The sequence below is a fragment of the Malus domestica genome, chromosome 13 (genome assembly GCF_042453785.1).
Source record: "Malus domestica chromosome 13, GDT2T_hap1".
In the NCBI taxonomy this organism is placed as follows: Eukaryota; Viridiplantae; Streptophyta; class Magnoliopsida; order Rosales; family Rosaceae; genus Malus; species Malus domestica.
The window spans coordinates 3,314,130-3,334,994 of record NC_091673.1 but is presented as its reverse complement, the minus strand read 5'-3'; the positions used below and the strand labels follow the sequence as shown (position 1 = coordinate 3,334,994).

Here is a 20,865-nt window from a genome sequence, read left to right as displayed (position 1 = left end):
ATCTCATATTGGCAGTACTGTTCTTAATCTTTCCAACGTTAATTCTGTTCCTCCAATGAAGCTCAATTCTGTGTTATATGTTCCGAAGTTAACCCAAAACTTATTATCTGTGCATCGGATCTGTTTGGATAACAATTGCTGGCTAATTTTTGATGCTTTTTGCTTTTGGATTCAGGACAAGGCCACAAGGAGGATCATTTACAAAGGAGTATGCAGTAATGGTCTATACCCAATTCCCTGTCTTTCAACCACTTCTCATGGATCCACCTCAGTACCGTTCCAAGCTAAAGCTCTTCTCGGTCAGCACATTCACTCTACTACTTGGCACAATAGACTAGGTCATCCATCCAATTCTATTGTTTCTTTGATGTTAAAACAAGCTCATATTCCCTGTCCCAAACTATCCTTACCTGTCCTGTGTTCTAGTTGTTTGGAGGGAAAGTTTTGTAAACTTCCTTTTCCTCTAAGTCCCAATAAGTCTGTAATACCCTTTGCTATAGTTCATAGTGACCTTTGGGGTCCAGCCCCTTCTGTTTCTATTGATGGTTACAAGTATTATGTGACCTTTATTGATGAGTGTACACGATACTGCTGGATTTTCCCATTAATAAATAAATCTGATGTCTTTGCCAAATTTGTTGCATTCTATTCCTTTGTTATTACTCAGTTTGCAACTCCTATTCAAACTCTTCAAAGTGATGGAGGGGGAGAGTATGTTAGTAAAGCATTTCAGTCATTTCTTCTTGAAAAAGGCATTACACATCATAAATCATATCCATATACTCCTGAGCAAAATGGCCTCGCTGAGAGAAAGCATAGGCATATCATTGAAACAACTGTGACCCTTTTACAAACTGCTAGATTACTTGCCCTGTTTTGGTCCTATGCTTGTCAAACAGCCATCTACCTCATAAATAGAATGCCCACTCCTGTCCTAGGCAATCATTCTCCATTTGAACTATTGTTTGGGCTTCTCCCTGTCATTTCCCATCTTAGATCATTTAGTTGTGCTTGTTATCCGTTATTAAGGCCTTATAATGACTCTAAGCTGCAACCAAAAACCACCAAGTGTATTTTCCTGGGGTATGCTACCAACTATAAAGGGTATATATGTTATGAGGTTTCTAAACAAAGACTATACATATCACGGCATGTAGTGTTTGATGAGTCTCAATTCCTATACACAGACTTGTTGGTCCATCATACCTCATCCCACCTTAGTTCTACCACCCACAGTCCAGTACCTGTTGTTTCCACTGATAATGTTGTGGTCTCTATGCCTCATGTCCCCATAACATCACAATCACATCCTACCTCCTCCAATTTGCCTGGTTCTCCTACCATATCACTATCTCCGATTTCATCATCACCACTATCCTCTCAGTCCATTACTGCCTCTACTACTTCTCAACCTCTTGTGGCACTTGTCAATGGTTCTCCTCAGTCTCAAGTTCCAGAAGTACAATTTCATCCTGATACTTTGTCAGTGGTACTGGAGGTTCCACCAATCGATTTACATCCTATGCAAACTCGGAGCAAGAGTGGAATTATCAAGAAAAGAGCTTTATTAGCTATTGTTCAGGAGTCTGAGGGTACTGATTTGTCTCTTATTGAACCAACTTCCTACAAATCTGCCTTGAAGAATCCGATTTGGTTTAAGGCTATGCAAGAGGAAATCAGTGCTTTGCATACACAAGGTACCTGGAATCTGGTGGTCTTACCTTCCTCAAAGAATTTGGTGGGGTGCAAGTGGATATTCAAGATCAAGAGACATTCTGATGGTACTATTGCCCGACATAAAGCTAGATTAGTAGCTAAAGGGTTCAGTCAAGAACCTAGAATTGACTATGGGGAAACGTTCAGTCCTGTGGTTAAACCTACCACTGTTCGATTAGTATTAGCTCTTGCAGCTCAGTTTGGTTGGTCCCTTCGACAACTCGATGTCAAAAATGCTTTTTTACATGGCATTTTAGAAGACGAAGTGTACATGGCTCAGCCTTCTGGGTTTGAAGATGTTCATCATCCTCACCTAGTTTGCAAACTGCAGAAATCCCTATATGGACTCAAGCAAGCTCCCCGAGCTTGGAATGATAGATTCACCAAATTCCTGCCTCATTTGGGGTTTCAAACCACCTATTCGGATTCCTCTTTGTTTGTCAAAACGGTTGATTCTGGGATTGTCATTCTTCTACTCTATGTGGATGATATTATCATCACAGGGAGTGCATCTACATCCATACAACAGGTTATTACTGTTTTACACACTGAGTTTGACATCAAGGATTTAGGGGATTTGCATTATTTCCTTGGCATTCAAATTTCACGGACTCCCACTGGTTTATTCTTGTCTCAATCGAAATATGTGTTGGATCTTCTCACCAAAACAGAGATGCTCGATGCCAAACCTTGTGACACTCCTTGTTTGCCGTATAACAGGCTTCTCAAGGATGATGGTGATCCATATACCAATCCTACTTTGTACAGAAGTGTGGTAGGTGCTTTGCAGTACCTTACGTTTACAAGGCCGGATATAGCATTCTCTATCCATCAAGTGGCTCAGTTCATGCAATCCCCTATGGTTGCTCACTTTACAGCAGTCAAACGAATCTTGCGGTACTTAAAAGGAACCCTTAGTCATGGCATCGGTTATTCTCGAGGCTCGCTTCAATTAAAGGCCTTCAGTGATGCTGACTGGGCAGGGGATCCTAATGACCGACAGTCGATTACTGGCTTGGTTATGTTTTTAGGGAATAGTCCTATTTCCTGGTCATCCAAGAAGCAACTGATAGTATCCCGGTCTTCTACAGAGGCTGAATATCGTGCCCTGTCATCCACATCTGCAGAATTGGACTGGATCCAGCAACTCTTAGTCTTCTTGCAGGTTCCTTTATTCTCTCCACCTGTGTTGTTTTGTGATAATCTGTCTGCCATTGCTTTGTCTTTTAATCCCTTTCAACATCAACGCACTAAACACATTGAGATTGATGTTCATTTTGTGCGGGAACGAGTGGCAAAAAAAGCACCTCTCTGTGCAGTTTTTGTCATCCAAATAGCAGTTTGCTGACATTCTGACTAAAGGCTTGAGTTCTCCTTTATTTCATATTCACTATTCCAATCTCATGCTTCGTGCCTCCCAGCCTGAGTTTGCGGGAGGGTGATAGAATATAGAAATTGATGTATAGGATGATGACATGTGTAATTAGATTAGAAGATGTGTTAGTTAAGGCAGTTAGCCTTGTTGTTAGAAGTGTATAAATATCTCAACCTCTTGTATTACTTGGTGATTAAGAAATATATCAAGAACATTCATTCTCTCTCTCTTCTCTCTGAATTGTTATCTCTCTCTAGAATTTCTGTATACAATTTCATAGATATAGTTACATTCACAGTAGGCACCAAAACAAATTCTTAAAATTAAGTTGGGTTTCTCATATTCTCTATTGGATTTTCACCATGCCAGATTTCTAAATTTTACTTTAGGCAGGATTAATATGCACATCTCTACCAGTATATAGTTCCCCTAATTGATTTTCACTCAAAATTTTACAGTGTCCAACCAGTGAAATCCAATGTCATGTATGTCACAATGCGGAATTCGTCCAACTGAATGTGTTTCTAGTTGATTATATATCAAAACTAAATAAAACTATGAAACATATGAAGATAAAATACACACCTGGGATACGAGCCTAACAAAATCCCAGCACAAGGAGGCACATGGAAGTACTCAACGAATGCTGTAACTGCCTAGCTTCTGAAGCTCTTTCGGACGAAAGGACCTTGTAGACTACTCATTAGCAAAGACATCATGGTGTGAGTGCAGGATAATTCACACCAATAAAACTATAAAATCAATGATAAATTTCACTCTGAAACTTGATCTACTTTCGTTGTAATAAAATCCAAGATTGTACATGTTATTGCTAAAAAAAAAAAAAGAAAGCAAAATTCCACATCAAGCAGCAGGTATATAAATGCTCTTCTATATAAATTCACCTTGTAGACATGTTAATTTTGTTGTATACAAATAATGCATCACAAAACTCCATATGACATATGACTCATCACAAATGGACAAGTCATCAATGACATGTGGCACAAATCAAGCAAAGGAAGCACAAAAACTTCCCAAAATTCGGCAAAGGGGAGGAAATCTCCTTCAAAATCGGCAAGGGGTCCAAATTACTCCCAAAACCGGAAAGAAAGCTAAACCATCTTCATAAAACAAGCAAGAAGTGAAGATTGCTTACAAAATAGGTAACAAGCCCTCTAGAATTCAGCCAAGATAGGGTAAAGTGGCTGAAACTGGACACAAAACATGCCTAAATTCTCCTATGGACGAATCAAGACACAAATCAAAGCCAAATCCACCCAAACGCATGGCTTTGGAAGTTTATAAATACAAGGAGCCAAGACAACATAAGGGTCGAAACTCCTACATCCAGAAGAACCTCTGCACAAATCCTTGAAGACTAATACGCTACCAAAGCTCTTTTCGAAGAACGTACAACCAAAGCCGAAGCATTCACTTGAAGAATCAATAAGCACTTGTGCCGATTCCTTCAAGACTTTGTTACAAGCTCAAAACTTGTAACAACGTTTGATTCAAGATCAAGTCGTCAAAACCCTTGAATCAACAAAATCCCGCATCAACACCATCTTTGCCGCACCTTGAGGTGAAGATCATCTACGCATCGTTTCAAGCTCAAAACTTAAAGCAATCGTTCAATATTTCGTCCGAGATCAAGTCATCACGACCCTTGGATCAACAACTTACGCATCTACATCACATTTGAAGACTGAATCAGAGGAAAATTGTAAGCAAAGATTGTAGCCTTACGAATCTACTTTGTACACGTGTTCTCGTTTCATTCGCTACAGAATATTCGTGTTTACACACCTATTAGCTCTTAACTAACTCACACACACCATGCATATATAGTGAATCACTTTCTTTTTAGCAAACAAAAAGAATATCACACGTTACGAGTAATAAGAGGTCCAACGCCAATTAATAGTTAGCAGAAATATAAAGGATGTTCATGTAAATTAAAGAGTTACGAATTAATTATCAAATATAGTTATGATCAAGCCCTCCTCTTTAATTTTATGATTTATTGTGTTTTTTTTTCACAATAATGAGATGCTCTCGTAGAAATTAGGGTCTTCCTCTACCTCTTTTACCATAAGCTTCTATCTCATAATCTCATAGTCTAACCAGAACATCAGTAAGTCTTCGATTCACAAACAATTTGTTGTTAAATAATTAATACCTCGTTTCATAACCATTTCGTTTCAGTTTTTAGGTTTCATTTTTGTTATCGCGAAAAGGAAAAGGGAGAACTCACGAGAAAAAGAACAGAAATTCAAGAAGAAAACACAAGTACTGAACCCTGCAATATATTATTTCACTATGTATCACATACATTGGCCAATGACTCAAAATTTACAATCTCTAATTCTAACGGAGCTGAAAACTGCTTCTGTACAGAGTCATCTGGCTACAGGGGCCCACTCCTAGGAACAAATTGAACCAAAAAATCTTGTTGTATAACATATGTGCAACCCATCGATGTACAAAACGCAGCGTTTTTCTAAACTTGGGAGAGACTGAAGCTGTATCCTTTGAGACCTACTATACCAAAGAACAAACTTACAAAGCTTATCTACGGTTACGATGTCTGTCTTTTACACGGTTGGCCCTCGCTGCTAATCGCGCCGTGAAACCAACAGTCTGCGGCCGCAAAGATCTCTGCCGCACCATGTCACAAAATTCGGGATCATTTGATGTGCCCTCGTAGCGTATCCACTGTATCATTCTATGGTACATTGGGAAGAACCGCATTTGAACGGCTGAGCATGTGAAGTATGGGATTAGAGCGGCGATTGGCACGAAGATTGTGAGGAGCCAGAACGAAGGGGCGGGGGCCAGGGCTTCAATGAAGATTTTGTAGGCAGTGGTGGAGACTGAGGGTGACATGGCGCCGTACGCCAAGAGGAAGAGGTACCATAGTGCAATTGAACCCCAGATGAAGAGGTGCTGTATTAAGGTGAAGTAACTGATGGCAAGTGCCATCTGCAAGTTCACAACCCAAACTGTGCACGTGTACATCGTTGCCCCGAGAATATCCCTTCCGGCAGTTTTGCCCTCATTGTTGAAGGCCTGCTGATTTAGCGCTTCCGTGCAGAAGAAGAAAATAATCACGGCAGTTGTAAACCCATTCAACATCCATCCGAATATTCTACGCCAGCTGAAGAGAACATTTTGCACCCCTTCTTGGTATAATAGAGGAAACTGCCACACAAAACAGGATAAACAATTAATGCCAAAAGTTTCAAAACAAGGCTTGAAATTAAGCATGTTAATCCGAACGGAATTTCACATGTAACCCAGTGAGCTTACCTTGAGATAAAACCGCGCAGATACATCCTGGTCGAGAACTCCCATAGCAACCACCGGAAGTGATGAGAAGAATACGTTATAAAGAGACAAAAACCAGTCGTTGTATGCAGGCTGTCCAGAGAAGGATGTGTTTGCCTCATATAAGAAGAGAGTGAAACCAAATGCGATGTTCTTGTAGAAGAAGTAGCAAATCTGCAAGGAGAAATTTGCACACACGAGTTTTAGCCTGTGATAATTTAAATTTTTTTTGCCACATTGTCGAAGATTCTGAAGTCTCAAGTTTGTTTCATAGTATATGACATGCATACCATTGATGAGATCCTCCTGTAACACCAATGCCCGTGCACAAGCAGGAGACGCTCCAAGTATCGAAATTGTGCAATCGCAATATCACTTGACATGACCGCCTGTGAAAAAATAAGCATGATAAGTTCATGAGAATAAAAGTTTAGAGGAAAATACAGTGAAACAATAATTAATTTCGGTAAAACAAGTGGAAGAATCTGTACAATACCTGCATTCCTTCAACACCACTAATTCCAACCCCGATATCTGCTTCTTGGAGCATGCCCACGTCATTGGCTCCATCACCGATTGCTAGTGTTGTTTTCCCAGTTCCAGATTTTACCAGTCTAGTGACCTATTTTACATTTCACCATTGAAAACAAATTAATTCTTTTCTGAGCATGATGTAAGAACAAAAATGAAAAAGAAAAAAATCCTTATGTTATAATTTGTAAACATACCAGTGCCTTCTGTTTAGGTGATGAACGGCAGCAAATAACAGATGCACAGCCAATTGCAAGATTTAAAAACAAATTCTTTGTATCATCCTCCAAAGCGTAAGCAAGCGATTTTCCATCAATGATCAATGCAAATGCCTCAGAGTTCCCGCTCGATGCTATAAGCTGAGCCTTTCCCCTATTTATCTGATCGAGAACACTTCCTTTTGATGCCTAATGATGAATCAGCAAATATTGTATCAGCATCATTACTAAGGTACTATTATATTGTTGAAGTAAACTGTTTTACTTCCTTGAGTATTAAGCTACAGATTCCGTTTTCAATACACAAACAAATTCAACTATATGCATATAGTTTTACCTTGGCGATGGCCTCCTTTTCTCCTGCCTTTTCCAACGCTTTAATCTCCGGAGACTCCAAAGTGATTACAATTTGCTTCATTCCTTGTCTAAGCAAGCTACATGCAAACCCAATATTGATGGCAGTCTCCATCTTATCTCCAGTCAAAACCCAAATCTTAATTCCTGCTTGGGCAAGCTTGTCAATGCAGTCAGGAACCTAACCAAAAAAGAAAGAAAGAACATTAATTCAAAATCTGATATCGTCTATAAAGAAACTTCCATGTTACCCCATCAATATATGACTACATACCCCATTTTGTAGTTTGTCCTCAACAGCAGTTGCACCAAGAAGAATTAGATCTCTCTCAATCTTTTCTGTTACTTCATCGATCACTGTTTCACGATCTGCACTAATTGAATTCTTGGCCTTGATAAAATTTTGATTGAACTCTTTGTATTCGTCTTCCTCAAGTACACGATAGGCAAGTATCAAGGTCCTCAGCCCTGCATCAGCATACTCATTTAGATGATCCATGGTCTCTTCTTCAAAACCCGAACCATTTTTGGCAAGCCTTTCAAGCATAACACTGAACAGAAAAGAAGTTATGCTGGTTAGAAGAACAGTTTTAAATTTGCAGTAAGAAGTAAGAAGAGATTCAAGTTTAAGGCAGCAAGCACTTACTTGTCGGCACCTTTGGAAAGTAATAATATTTTTCCTTCCTCACTTCTGACAATCACAGACATTCGCTTCCTTGTGCTGTTAAACTCTAAAACATTGAGAAGGCTATACGTCCTGCAAAAACGACATCACTCAATGAGTATACTCTCTACAGTACTTACTAAGAGTACCAGCACAGATATAAAAGTCCTAATAATCAGAAAAACAATGCAATATACGAACCTCTCAACTTTCTTGCCAGACACTGGATCCAACTCTCGCAGTGATATGGTTGTTTGCGTTCTTTTGTAGAATTCAAAACCAAGTTCTCTTGCTGCAATCACAAATGCTGCTTCATCAGGAGATTCAGCCTCATATGAAACATTCCCAGTAGCTTTATCAACTTCCGGAATTGCTGTATGACAGATTGCTAATAAACTGAAAAACTTCTGGATGTATTCTGCATTAGGCTCATTAACCCAGTTTCCATTCATGACCCTTTTGTCTTTAAAATTAAAGCCTTTGATGGGTGCCTTTGTTTCAGTAGAGTCCTTGAGATTGTCCCCTCCACTTAGTTGATGAACCAATGGTGAACCATTTCGTCGACCCATAGCCCTCTCAACTTCAGTAAAGCCGCGGCCATAAGCTGTCCCGGCCACAGAACACTTAATGAACTCCATTGAATTGCAGGTCAAAGTTCCCGTCTTATCAGAGAGAATTGTGTCGACTTGGCCAAGTTCCTCGTTCAAGTTTGAGGTACGGGCGTGTGCTGGTTTGTCAGCCTCCTCATAGTACATGTGAACATCTCGATTGATGAAGATGCTCTGAAGAACTTTGACAATTTCTATGGACACATACAAGGAGATGGGGATAAAGTTGCCATACAACATTAGGGCAGTCAAAAAGTGGTAAATTGCTGCATACGGAGCTCTTTTAGCATCAAAGAAAATTCTAGAATTATCTGGCCTGAGATACCACCTTTTCATGATCCCTTTGTTTAGGTCATCTTTCGTTGCAATCCCAAAGAAAATGGACCCAACAAATGCCATTAAAAATATAACACAGAACAAGAAGTAGATAATTTTATCCATCTTCTTCTCAACTCTGCTTCTTTTTGAAGGAGGGGCGGTAGAATTTTGAATAACCTTTGTGTCAGGACCAGTGAAGATAACAGCTCCATATACGTAGTCTGTATTTCTGAGTTTAGAGTCTCTCAGGAGAAGCTGTTGAGGAGAGACGGGAAATTGTTCATTGTCGAACTCCATAGTTCCAACAAATGAGTACAAATTTGCATTCGGGTCTTCACATTTAACAATGGCGTTAAAATCGTTGAAGTTAGAATCCTCCCGCAAGGATAAAGTTACTTCCAACCCTTGTTTTAACTTTAAATTTGTCTCCCCATCAAGGTTCATGGTCTCAACATAGCAAATTGCATCGTCAAAACTGGATGAGAGCAAGAGGAGGTCTGTCGGAAAGAATTCGTCCTTTTCTACCTTCACTATATCTCCCACTCTCAGATTTCTCCACGCAGTATAATTGAAAGCCCCATTACCATCACGTACTTTAACCTTTCGATTGTTCACCTCAATATCCTGGAAAATCATCGCACTTGTGAGATTATATAGCCGCGGTTGACAGTATACCAGAACCAGAAAATGATATGTAAACTATAAAGCAGGTAAGATACATGGCACAGTCAACTAATTCAGATCGAGTATATCTTCAAGGAAGTAAAAAAATCTAGTTTGATTATCCTCCAAGCCTCGGAAAACTTTCATTCAATAAATTTCCTCATCAATTCTAACTCCCAAGATAGTTATAGTAAAATTCAACAGTTAAAAATCCTCAACTACTAATTTAAGTCAGTGAAATTTTAAGGGACAAGGAAAGAAAAACAACCAAAATATAGAGCCAGGCTGAAGAAAGAAAAACCAGTACCTGTTGTTTTCGATGCCAATCTTCGATACCCTCTTTCACCATGGTCGCGCTAATCACAATAATAAGAGGGATGATCGCGCTGACAGCGCTATATGGAGCCAGAGCTGTGAAGGACAAAATGCCAGTGACTAAGAAGTAGAAGTTGGCCACCCTTCTGAACTGCTCAAACAAAGATTTTGGCAAGAAAGTAGCGAGTGTATACTTTGTACTTCTAACATAATTGTCTCCGTAATTTTGCATCTGAGCCTCGAAAGATTCCGGTTCGTTGCAGTAAACCACTCTGGAAAATCCTGGTCCCCCGATTTGTGAATGTTCATCTCTCATAGAAGATTTACCACAAGTGAAAGAATAGATCTTGCTGAAATGCAGCTTTCTCCTTCTGCCTCCACCCCTCATTTTCTCTCTCTAATTCCCTCTCACTCTACCACAAGCTCCAACCAACACAAACCCAACTTACAAGGCTAAAAAGCTGCTTTTGAATTCCAAACCCTCACTAATTAATGCAACTTCTTCAAATGGAATAAAATCCAAAAGCAGTTTTGAATATGTATCCTAGTGAAAATAAGAGGTAACAACTTCTGCAGCTGCTTCTTGAAAAGCAATTCCTCAGTGAAAAAAAAAAAACAGCTTCTTTCTTAAAAAAAAGACACCCACAGCAAGAACCCAGTTCCACAACCCCCCAAAAATTCACAAATATTAAACACAGAGACCCAAAAGTGGGGGAAAATCCCAGAAAATAAATAAAACTTTCTCAGGCAGAAAGCTCAGAACCCCAGTACACAAAAAATAAACAAATTCGGTATCCAACAGAGAAAAAGAACAAATAAAAACAAAGAATTTTTACAACCTGAAAGGTAAAAAAACAAAACCAGAAAAGGCTTACTTATAAGCACCCTGCTTTTTCCCCTTCTGCACACCCAGCTCTCTAATCTGCACACCCAAAGTTGTAAACTTTTTCTCTCAACAGAAGAAACCAACAAATCCAAACCCACAAATATTCAGAAATAAGGGTTGGGAAAGATTGGTTTTATATGAACAATATTCGGGTATTTGAATTTTCTCTAAAAATTGCAGCTTTGAACGGAGACTTGGTTCGGATCTCGCATTTTGACTAATGTCAAGGACGCGCATTTGCCTTCGGTTTTTCTTTTCTTTTTTTTTAAATTTGAAAATTGATTCCAAAGACTCAGCTGCTTGCCCAGAAAAAAACAAAACGAAGAATAGGGAGGAATGTTTGAAATGGATTTACCGAATTGGAATTTTCCGGGTAAGTTCAGTTTCGCGGGAAAGTTAAGGGGGGAGCTCCTCGTCAATGGTGGTGACTGTTTTATGCGTGAAATGGTCTTCTCCTTCTAGTCCCTCTCTCTCTCTCTCTGGAACTTGATTAGAAAAGTCCTCGAAATGATTTGCATTAATCTTCTGATGTAATGATTAATTAGCGGATGACTAATTCATTAATCAGAGGGAGGAGGAGAGAGAGGGGAAACTGGAAAAGTGTTTCAAGGAGATTACTGGAAAATTAGGGTTTTTTTTATAGGAAAACTAATGAAAAGATCTTGAAAACTTTGAGTTTTAATGATAAGGACAAAATAAAGAGTAAAGTGAATAGTACATGATTGACTTTTTAGTGTAAAAATGTGATTTTTCGTTAAAGTAAACAGTACCAGATGCTTTTTGTTAAAGTTCATTTTTTTTATTTCAGAGTAACTTTCTTTTTTTATCGGTTTAATTTTTCATGGTTTTTCTTAATTGGTTGGAAACAAATTTAAGACAAATACAAATTAAAATTAAGGAATTATTTTTTTTAAATTTAAAATTAGGGAAATCAAACGGGATGGGCGCGGCGGGTCAAACACTCTTACACCAAAGCACTAACATCACATGATGCACCTTTTCTTGTCTTTTTATTTGCTTCAAATGTTTTTTTGTATTGTTTTTGTACTTTTAAAACGTTTGGCACTTTTGTCTGGTTCAAAGACCAAAAACAAAAGCTTTTTCTTCGTCAACTCAAAATACAACAAACAACAACAAAAGGGTTCGTCTCATTAAGTGAGATCAGTTATATGAATTTTATAATGTTATTGTGTTCGATTTTATTTCAAGTTTTTCATTAGCTACAAATGCTCTATATTTTTTTGGAATCTCTTTCCAAATCTTCCTAAGTATTCATTTACCCTTTTCTTTGTCAATTCAAAATAAAAGAGGAAAAAAAAACTTTTGTTCCAAGTGCCATGAAACACTTGTATTTTTTAAAGTTTAAACCAAAAGGAGTAAAGGATCTTGAATAGTTTATTTTAGAATATATTTTGGTAAATCTAGGGAGTCATATAGAGGGAATTAACCAAAGCAATTCATAATTAATTAAGGAATATGGAATGGTAAATAAAAAAGGTAAATCAAATATTGATACATCTATCCACGTCGACATATATGGTAATAATATTGATAGTATTTGGGAAATGGCCTATCAAGAAGAACTGAGTTGGATGCCACCTTTTCTCCGAAAAAAAAAATAAAATAAAAAGATGGACTCCATGGCTATTGTTATGTTGTTGAAACAAATCTAAGTTGACAATTTCCATCTTTTTTAGATAATTATGCATAGTTGCAGATTAATTATGAGACAACTAAGGAGATGTGAGTTGAAACACATTTACAGAGAGAATAATATTATGACAGATCAATTGGTTAACTGAAATTTAACCAGCTCTCATAGATGAAATTGTTGAAGTCTGTCGGACTCGTTTCGTGTCTGCTGCATGCTTTGTAGTTTGCTATTTGGTCCCAACAAAAATGTCCCCTATGTTTAGTAATGAAAGAGACCACTGCGTGCACCGCTCCATTGCATGATTATCGTAACGAATGAAATTACACAAGGAGCCTCAAGATCATTGAGGAACTTCAAGTGAATCATATCAATCGTCATCTCACCCTTCAACATAAGAATTAGATTGATATTTTACAAATACTTAATTTCAGATAGTTCAATTGTAGTGACGTAACATTGTTTTGTTTGAGTGCATACAATCTACTATGATCCGTTACAAAAAAAAATTAGGAATAATTTAATATTTTCAACTTCGTCTGTATCTATGGACGCGTGTGTTAATTAAGGTGGCCGTGCAGATGGAATATTTACCCACCAAAAACCAAAATGGTACGTAAACGTAGCACGGGCAGCAGGTGGCCGGCTCAGAATATGTATAACATGTGATTAGTATTACATGCACGCATGAATTGGGAAAGAGGCAAAAGAAGCCGTCGAGCCCGTGAAAGAAGACACCGTTTTGGTAAGCAAAAAACTAAAAAAAATTGCCGTCACAAAATCACTTTCATCAGTTCATTCATCCAATAGGATAGGACCATATCATTTCAAGTCTTCAATCAGTATATATGTATATCCACACACAATATATATATATATATATGATGGATCTCTCTACTTGTATAATAAAATTTAATGTATGTGTCCTTATTCCAAACACACTAAAAAAATCTCTTCATATATTATTGTTCACTAAGGTTATTGACCAATTAGCTTGTGCCATTTCATAAGAAAATTGTAGCATGCATTGTGTCTTGTTTCATTGGAATTGTCATTTGTGAATCGTCATTAGGGGGATGGTGGTCCAGCATTGGCCCTAAGGAGTTAAGCACTATGTTCTTTTAACCCTTACCCAAAAAAAAATTTTTAAAAAAAGAGACAGTCCTCCTTTCCATTTTACATGCTCCAACTATTAGGGTTTAGGGTGAAGATTGCAACACGATGACCTAAGAGATCACCTATTTCAGTATTTACTTTCACATAAACTCGTTTAACTTCAGAGTTTTGTTGAGATCCAATAAAATAAAAACTATTAGGATTTAGGATAAATACTAACATGCATGGGCTCCATAAATATAACAAGAGCATATATTCGACAAATTGGACAGAAATTAATTAATCACATTACAATAGGGCCAAAAAGTTTGTTACAAACATATCCATCCATTTCCTTGTCCCTCCAACAACCATGAATATAAGAAATTGAATATTAAAGTGAAAGCAACCTACTACACATATATTTGTGTGTAATGGATGGTACTGGATTGGTTTGGATAAATTATTGTAGATAAACAGTAAATTACATGATGTATTGTTCTACGTATTATTTTTTATATGTCCTCTTCTGTCGACGTAGATTTATGAAAAACAAATCTATGTAGATATAATGCATTGTGATCATGCTCCAAATTCATTGAAAGTTGCTCGCTATAGCAATAGAAAATAAAATCTCTCATAAAATAAACGAAAAGGATCAATGTGGACGGATCATTTTGTTCTAAAACTAATTTTGGGAGAGTTGTATGGTTTTTTCCGACGAAGCCGGTAACTATGCTAGAAGTTTCGTTCGTAAAATACCGGATGTGACTAGCCCTTCGACTGCTGAGTTTCTCGCAGCTCCTGATGCTGCGCAGCAATCTTTTGGCAGTAAGTTTCCGTAAGTGGTCCTTGAGAATGATGCTCTTCAAGTTATTCAACTTCAGAACCTGGGCAGCATGCAGATGTGTTCTACTCCATTGGGTTTGATTGTGGAGGATATCAAGTCTCTTTTGCAGAACTTCGGAGATGTCCGTGTATGTCATATTTGTAAAAACGTCAATGTTATGGAGTATAGATTGGCCAAATTAGCCTAATTTTAATTCTTGTTAATTTGAGGAGCCCTTAACGTGATCAAGGATGCCTTCATTCACGTTAATAAAATTGCTATCGTTCACTTTAAAATAGAGCTGCTCAAATAATGTTCATCCAAATATTGCGTTATCTTGAAATGGTCAGTTCCTAACAGCTATTATCTGAACCCGATTGGAAAGCAATTTTAAGATCCAATTATCTGCTTTGACCAATCAACGTGTGGATTAATATGTGTTAAGTGGATGACATGTGAAGAGCGAAAGCTTCCAATTGATGTATCATTTGCTTACATGACCCGCTGAATTATATAGTGACACGTTTTGGCGACTTGTGCAAGAGTGGCTGCTGCAGAAGCATTGGGCAACGACTAGTACAAATAGATCCAAATTTACAAAAGAATAGAAAGAAAAAACATGTAAATTAAGACAAATACATCAATATTATATATCCTTAGAATATCCCACCCACTTGATTAATGTAACCCCACATAAATTATAGTGCCTTAATTGGAATTGTAACTGTCATGGTAAATAAAGTTTTTATTTTTAACATATATTTTGAATTTAAATTACTCCCTTTTATTGTATTGTTTAGAGTAATAATGTTACTTACATTAAAATATAAAAAATATATATATAATGATGGACATGTGGTAGTAAAATTCAGTTATCTTCGGTCTCGACAAAATTATACCTATGAAACAAAGTAACACATTTGATCAAGGCCAAAGCCTCACGCATCCACAAGGTGGGAGGTTGGGAATGGACCTCCGATGTAAGTCAGTTTATCTTAAAAGAATTAGTGTTTTGGGTTTGTATGCGTATCAAAAGCTTACCAAAAATTGGTTGACATGGGGTATTTATAGGAAGGTGGTGGTTCTAGCTGTAGGATTTTGCCCTACACGTGGCGGCTTTCCATTAGCAAGGTGAGTTATTCGTAGATGAATAAGGAAAGAATAATCTCAAAGATATTAATTATGAGCTAACATCTTCGGATGATGATGGTAGTATGATTGAGTGTGGTGAGGATTCCTCACTTGTGTTGGTTGGTCTTCAATTAAGAGAGTATTAAAGATACAATTCTTATATTTAATGCCTTTGACTTTTCTCTCTTACTAGGACAGAAAGTTTGGTGGTGTCGTAATTTGTTGCTCAAGCCTCCAATATTAAACTCATGCGCGAGGGAATATTTGTAAGTCATGCCTATTTAATGAGGCATTCTTGTCTTTTTAGAAAAAATCCAAGTGTCATTCCTAAGATTACCTATATAATAAAATTAAACAAATACTTGAATCTATTTTAATTCATTAAAAATTAAAAAAAAAAATAAAAAGATTGCCAATAAACGCTACCTAGTTTAATAAGAAGAATTCATAATTCTTTAAATTGGATTTTAATAAAGATAAATAGAAAAATAAACCCCAATTACGTGACCTTTTATGATCAGATTTCATGTACATGTGTTCCCACACAAGGAAGAAGAAAATTCATATGCATATTTAACGCGTGGAAGGCTTCGTCTACGATTTTTCTCGTTTTTAGTATGTCGCATGCATTGTCATTCTACTCAAATAAACTTTTTATTTATTAATATACCCTAAAACTAGGAGAAATTGATTTATTGTGCATGGAATACGGGTTGTTAAGTCTTAGGTTTATTGTTTGGCTTCCCTTGTTAAATCTTATAATTGCTACCATACATGTTCATAGTTTAGAGTTAGAGTGCAATGCTAATCTGGAATTACTACTGGGGATTGATCCTGTCAAAGCACCGGTCATCTTCACTACAAAAGGGTTTGTATCATACTGTTTGGATCCAAAATGTTACTTTGGGCCGAGCCCAGAGTAATTCTCGGCCCAATGGTGTTTATTTAAAGTCTTGTCATGGGTCAGTCCTATCAAGGTTGGCCGAATCCTGCTACAAAGAGGATTATTTTGAATAAAGGTGAAGTAGTCGAATCCTGGTATAATAAAGAGTCTCAAAGCTAAAGTACTTGGGATTAGGAGATGAACTTGGATTGTTTGAAGGTTTGGTTTAGAATCCTATTGAGATTAGGATTGGTCGAAGTTTAATCGGATTGGGTTGAGGAGTCCTAATCCGAGTATATCTCTAGTTCGGCCAGAAGCAGGTTCGTTGCTATAAATACAAAACATTGTGCATCATTCGAGGCTCTCTCAAATTCAACACACAAACTGCCCTGTGCAAACTCTCGCTCTACGCGAAACCTCTCAATAACCTTGATATTTTTTATTTTCCTTTTCCGCCAACACATCTTCATAAACAGCAATGTGAAGGCAATCGGTGAACATCTTCAATTTGGATAAATAGCACTGTTACCGTAGAATCTGCTGACCGCATAACACCTTCAGTTTGGATAAATAGTACTACATCGAGGCCGACTGGTTATCTATCCAAGTCTCGGTAGAGAAGGATTTTCGAGTCCTTATTGGTAGAGGTCATCTCATTAGCCTTCTCGACGAAGTGAGATGTTACAAGTTACTACATTCGGCACATTAAAAGCTGAATTTAATATTGAACTTCGTAGAACTAGCAGCCTTGTTTTCAGGCTCTAGAACCCGAAGGCCAAGACGTGTTCATTCCTCGGTCGCAATTGCAAGATCAAGAAGTCAGCAGCGCGCCCAACACGACATCAACACATTTTACTCCCCGGCCGAGCTCGGCAGACGAGTTAGCACTCCCTACACACAACCGAATGACGTCGTAGTTAGCTTATTGATTACTCGACCTGCATGCCATGTAGGTTTGGTAGTTTTTAGGGTCAACACATACATTTGCATATGCATGTCAAACTTATTTTTCCAGATTCCTTTCGTCTAGTGTAGTTGTCTAGTCAGAATTTTCGTTTGTTTTGCAGCTGTTTGGCACGCAAATTAAGAAAGCCCATATGGGCCAACTGACACCTTCCGTGCATGGATCTCTCACCCTTGATCTGGGAAGGTCTCTTTGGCTTATGACATGTGTCTCGTTGTCCCTCGAGTTTAAAACATCCAGCTTCCATTAAAAGGGTTTCCAAGGTCTTATTTGTTATTTGGTTAGGATTTTCACATGTTCAATAAAAGAATGCATTTAGCCTAGAGCTACTTCTTAAGCTTCCAAACTGAAACTTTAGTCACAAAACCATCTCATGCACAAATACCCAATCATTGCATATTAGGGTTGCATTGTATTCATGGTTTTGCATTAAGTTCTTAGTCTAATGTTCAATGTTTCATATCTTTCTTAGACTAAGCATTCAGATTCATGTTAGGTTATTCTTTAACTGTTTGACTATAGAACCTGACTAGTCATTGAATCCTTATTTCATGAGCACATCATAACATCACATCATTTCATTGATCGTGTTGATCTCGAAGCCACAAAGTGATGAGCTCAGGAGAAGCTGACACTTTGTGAAGATCGAATGAATCTGTCTCGTGTAAGGCAAGGTTGCACAAAGGTAAAGTTGTTTTATAGATAGGGATCTAAGAATTAAGTTTGTTTGTACCATACTTGACCAATCCCGAAACTACCGAGCACCGGTCAACGTTATACCGTCAAGGACCCAGAAGAGTTTCCCTCCAACCAAGAGGCCAATCACAGCGCGACACGTGTCGACATCAGAAGCTAATCATAGCGCGACACGTGTCAACATCAGAAGCCAATCACAACACGACACGTGTCAATGTCAGAACAAAGCTAGAAACTCTCTTCTATAAAAGGAGATCATTCTTCCACAATATTTCATAATGTCATTAGTACTAAATCATTCACTAGTACTCACTAAAAGAGAGCTTGAACCTATGTACTTATGTAAACCCTTCACAATTAATGAGAGCTTTTCTACTCTGTGGACGTAACCAATCTGGGTGAACCACATACATCTTGTGTTTGCTTCCCTGTCTTTATCCATTTACATACTTATCCACACTAGTGACCGGAGCAACCTAGCGAAGGCCACAAACTTGACACTTTCTGTTGTACCAAAGTCCTCGTCGATTTTGTGCATCAACAGAGTTTGTGTGGTCTTTGTATGAACCTTGTTTACACTAGTGGATTGGACTCAGTGAAGAGTCCCCGGTTTTCTACCCATAGGTGGGTTTTTTCTGGCCAAAAACTTTCTTGTGTGTCAATACTTTGCAAAGTTACCTTTATGTCCAAATAATCGTTGTTAGAGATAAACTTTGTAGGGTGTGCTAGTATTAACACTTTGTTAACTAAGTAAACTTAACTCAAGAACAAAAGCTACAACAATAAATGGAGATCATTTGTCTTGCTTTAACAGTATCAGTTTACTTGGTTTATATGCTTGTGGATATCTAACAACCTGTACTTAGTTGAATAGTTCATCTGACTAGTTAGTATAGTTGCTTCTAAATTTTTATTGTAGGGTATTCCACTTGGTACCAATTTCACGAGTGGTACACCACGTGTTATTATATAAGTGGAGAAAAGTTCTATTTTTTGAGTTATTACACAAATATCTCACTACTTGTACAGTGACACGTGATGTATTATCCCATGTTTTGAGCACATTGAAAAATTCTCTCCAAAACTTGTATACTAGGTTGTTTATACCATACTTAGGGCTTCCGTATTTAGACCTCGTATAAATACTCGGGTGACTCAAATGTAATTATGTAATAAAAGAAGGGGCAAATATAATAAGTGAGGAGCCCTTATTCTATAAAAGGACTCATCACCCTCACAATTAGAGGATGCCATTTTCTTAAGCCATGGGAAGAGTTCTCTCACTCTCAGAAGCTCTCTCCCTCACTCCCCTCATCTCTCAGAGAAATACAATAATCAGTGTGGACGTAGCCCAAACCTTGGGGTGAACCACGATACATCTTGTGTTATTTACTTTCTTACAGATTCACGGTCGGATTTACGTTGTTCCAAGACCTCCGGTTTTGTGCATCAACATTTGGCGCCGTCTGTGGGAATCGACACGAAAAACTATGTCGGTTCTCTTTCATTTTTTCACCTCCACCGTGAATCTACAAAAACCCAAGATCTCAAAACCTCAGTGCACGTTCTTTGTTCTTCCACCACATCAGGATAACTCTCAAAACTCCACCATCTCTCTACTCTCTAGAGAGAGAAACGATACACACAAAGCAGAGAGAGAGGTGGTCTGCGGTAAGAGTGTAGCGCTGGTCCAACGTTTTTTTGATGAAGTCATTTCGCTCCCTGCAAAGCGTGACTAACGGCAAGCCATCGACCTTGGAGCCACCGCAGCCCATGTTATCCGGTAAGTAACCTCTGGAGAGAGCCCAAAATTACAAGCCAATGTCACTCACCGCCACCACCAACTCTGTGCCTAATAGACATGGTCTTCCTCCTCACGGCGTCCTCCTCCATGCCTGTCACCACAAACGAAGCATCGTGAACAACCACCGTAGATCTGACTACAATCTAACTGGGTCACAGAGATAAAGGAAGCAAAGAAGAGTAATCATGTTGCTAGGAAACTTGAGAAACGCCAGTAAGGTCGCACTTTAGACCCCCATATTGAAAAAGGAGTTTGGAGGTGGGAGATTGCTGGCTTGCATACCTTCCCATCCAGGCCAATGTGGTAGATATGATGATACATCTTGGAGGGTAAAGAACTTGAGTTTTACATGAAGAAGCTCCGGAGGAAGAAGGGAAAGGATGCTGGCGCTGCTGCATAAACAGTTTGTCGACGAGGCTCTTTCTCTAGAACTTTTTTTCTCTCTTCCCTTTCAGATCTCTAAACCTCCATGGCCATACCATCGCTGCCACCGACGACGTCGTATTGGTGATACAGATGCACTCGCTTCGTCCGAGTGTTTGCCTTGGACTCCGCCTTCTCGTGCCCCCACTACAAAACCGGCTTCCTCGAGGAGATCGAGACGATGCCCCAGCCGCTGCCGCAGCCGAACTATCTCCGTCGTAGATTCTCGTCATCCCACTGCCACTATGATGAACCGGGTCAAAACCTGACTTTGTCCTCTCGCCGGGTCCGACGAGCATCAGGTGACCGGTCGTCACCTTTTAACCCAGTCATCGTTCTACGCAGCATTGAAACCAATACCGATTCCAACTCATTCGAACTCTACTACAACGACGCTACCGGGTCGAGGCT

At 38.5% G+C, this 20,865-nt stretch overlaps 1 protein-coding gene across 1 annotated transcript; it reads right to left on the bottom strand.

The window, feature by feature from the left end:
- Positions 1-5,384: 5,384 nt before the first annotated feature.
- On the bottom strand, positions 5,385-11,514 carry LOC103452440 (putative phospholipid-transporting ATPase 9). Its single transcript, XM_008391928.4, has 10 exons — positions 10,085-11,514; positions 8,390-9,738; positions 8,171-8,281; positions 7,799-8,075; positions 7,508-7,705; positions 7,150-7,359; positions 6,918-7,043; positions 6,712-6,810; positions 6,404-6,595; positions 5,385-6,295 (listed from the first exon to the last, which is right to left on the bottom strand). Exons 1-10 carry the CDS (start codon positions 10,478-10,480, stop codon positions 5,663-5,665), a joined length of 3,591 nt encoding a protein of 1,196 aa, XP_008390150.2. The 5' UTR covers positions 10,481-11,514; the 3' UTR covers positions 5,385-5,662.
- Positions 11,515-20,865: the final 9,351 nt, after the last annotated feature.

Bases quoted from the DNA above. Each gene is read 5' to 3' on its own strand.
- LOC103452440 (XM_008391928.4), bottom strand. From the start codon at position 10,480: ATGAGGGGTGGAGGCAGAAGGAGAAAGCTGCATTTCAGCAAGATCTAT. The intron at 8,282-8,389 runs GTTCGTATATTG...TCGTTTTTGCAG, and splicing joins TCTGGCAAGAAAGTTGAGAG to GACGTATAGCCTTCTCAATG. The intron at 7,360-7,507 runs GTAAAACTATAT...ATTCATCATTAG, and splicing joins AAAAGGAGGCCATCGCCAAG to GCATCAAAAGGAAGTGTTCT.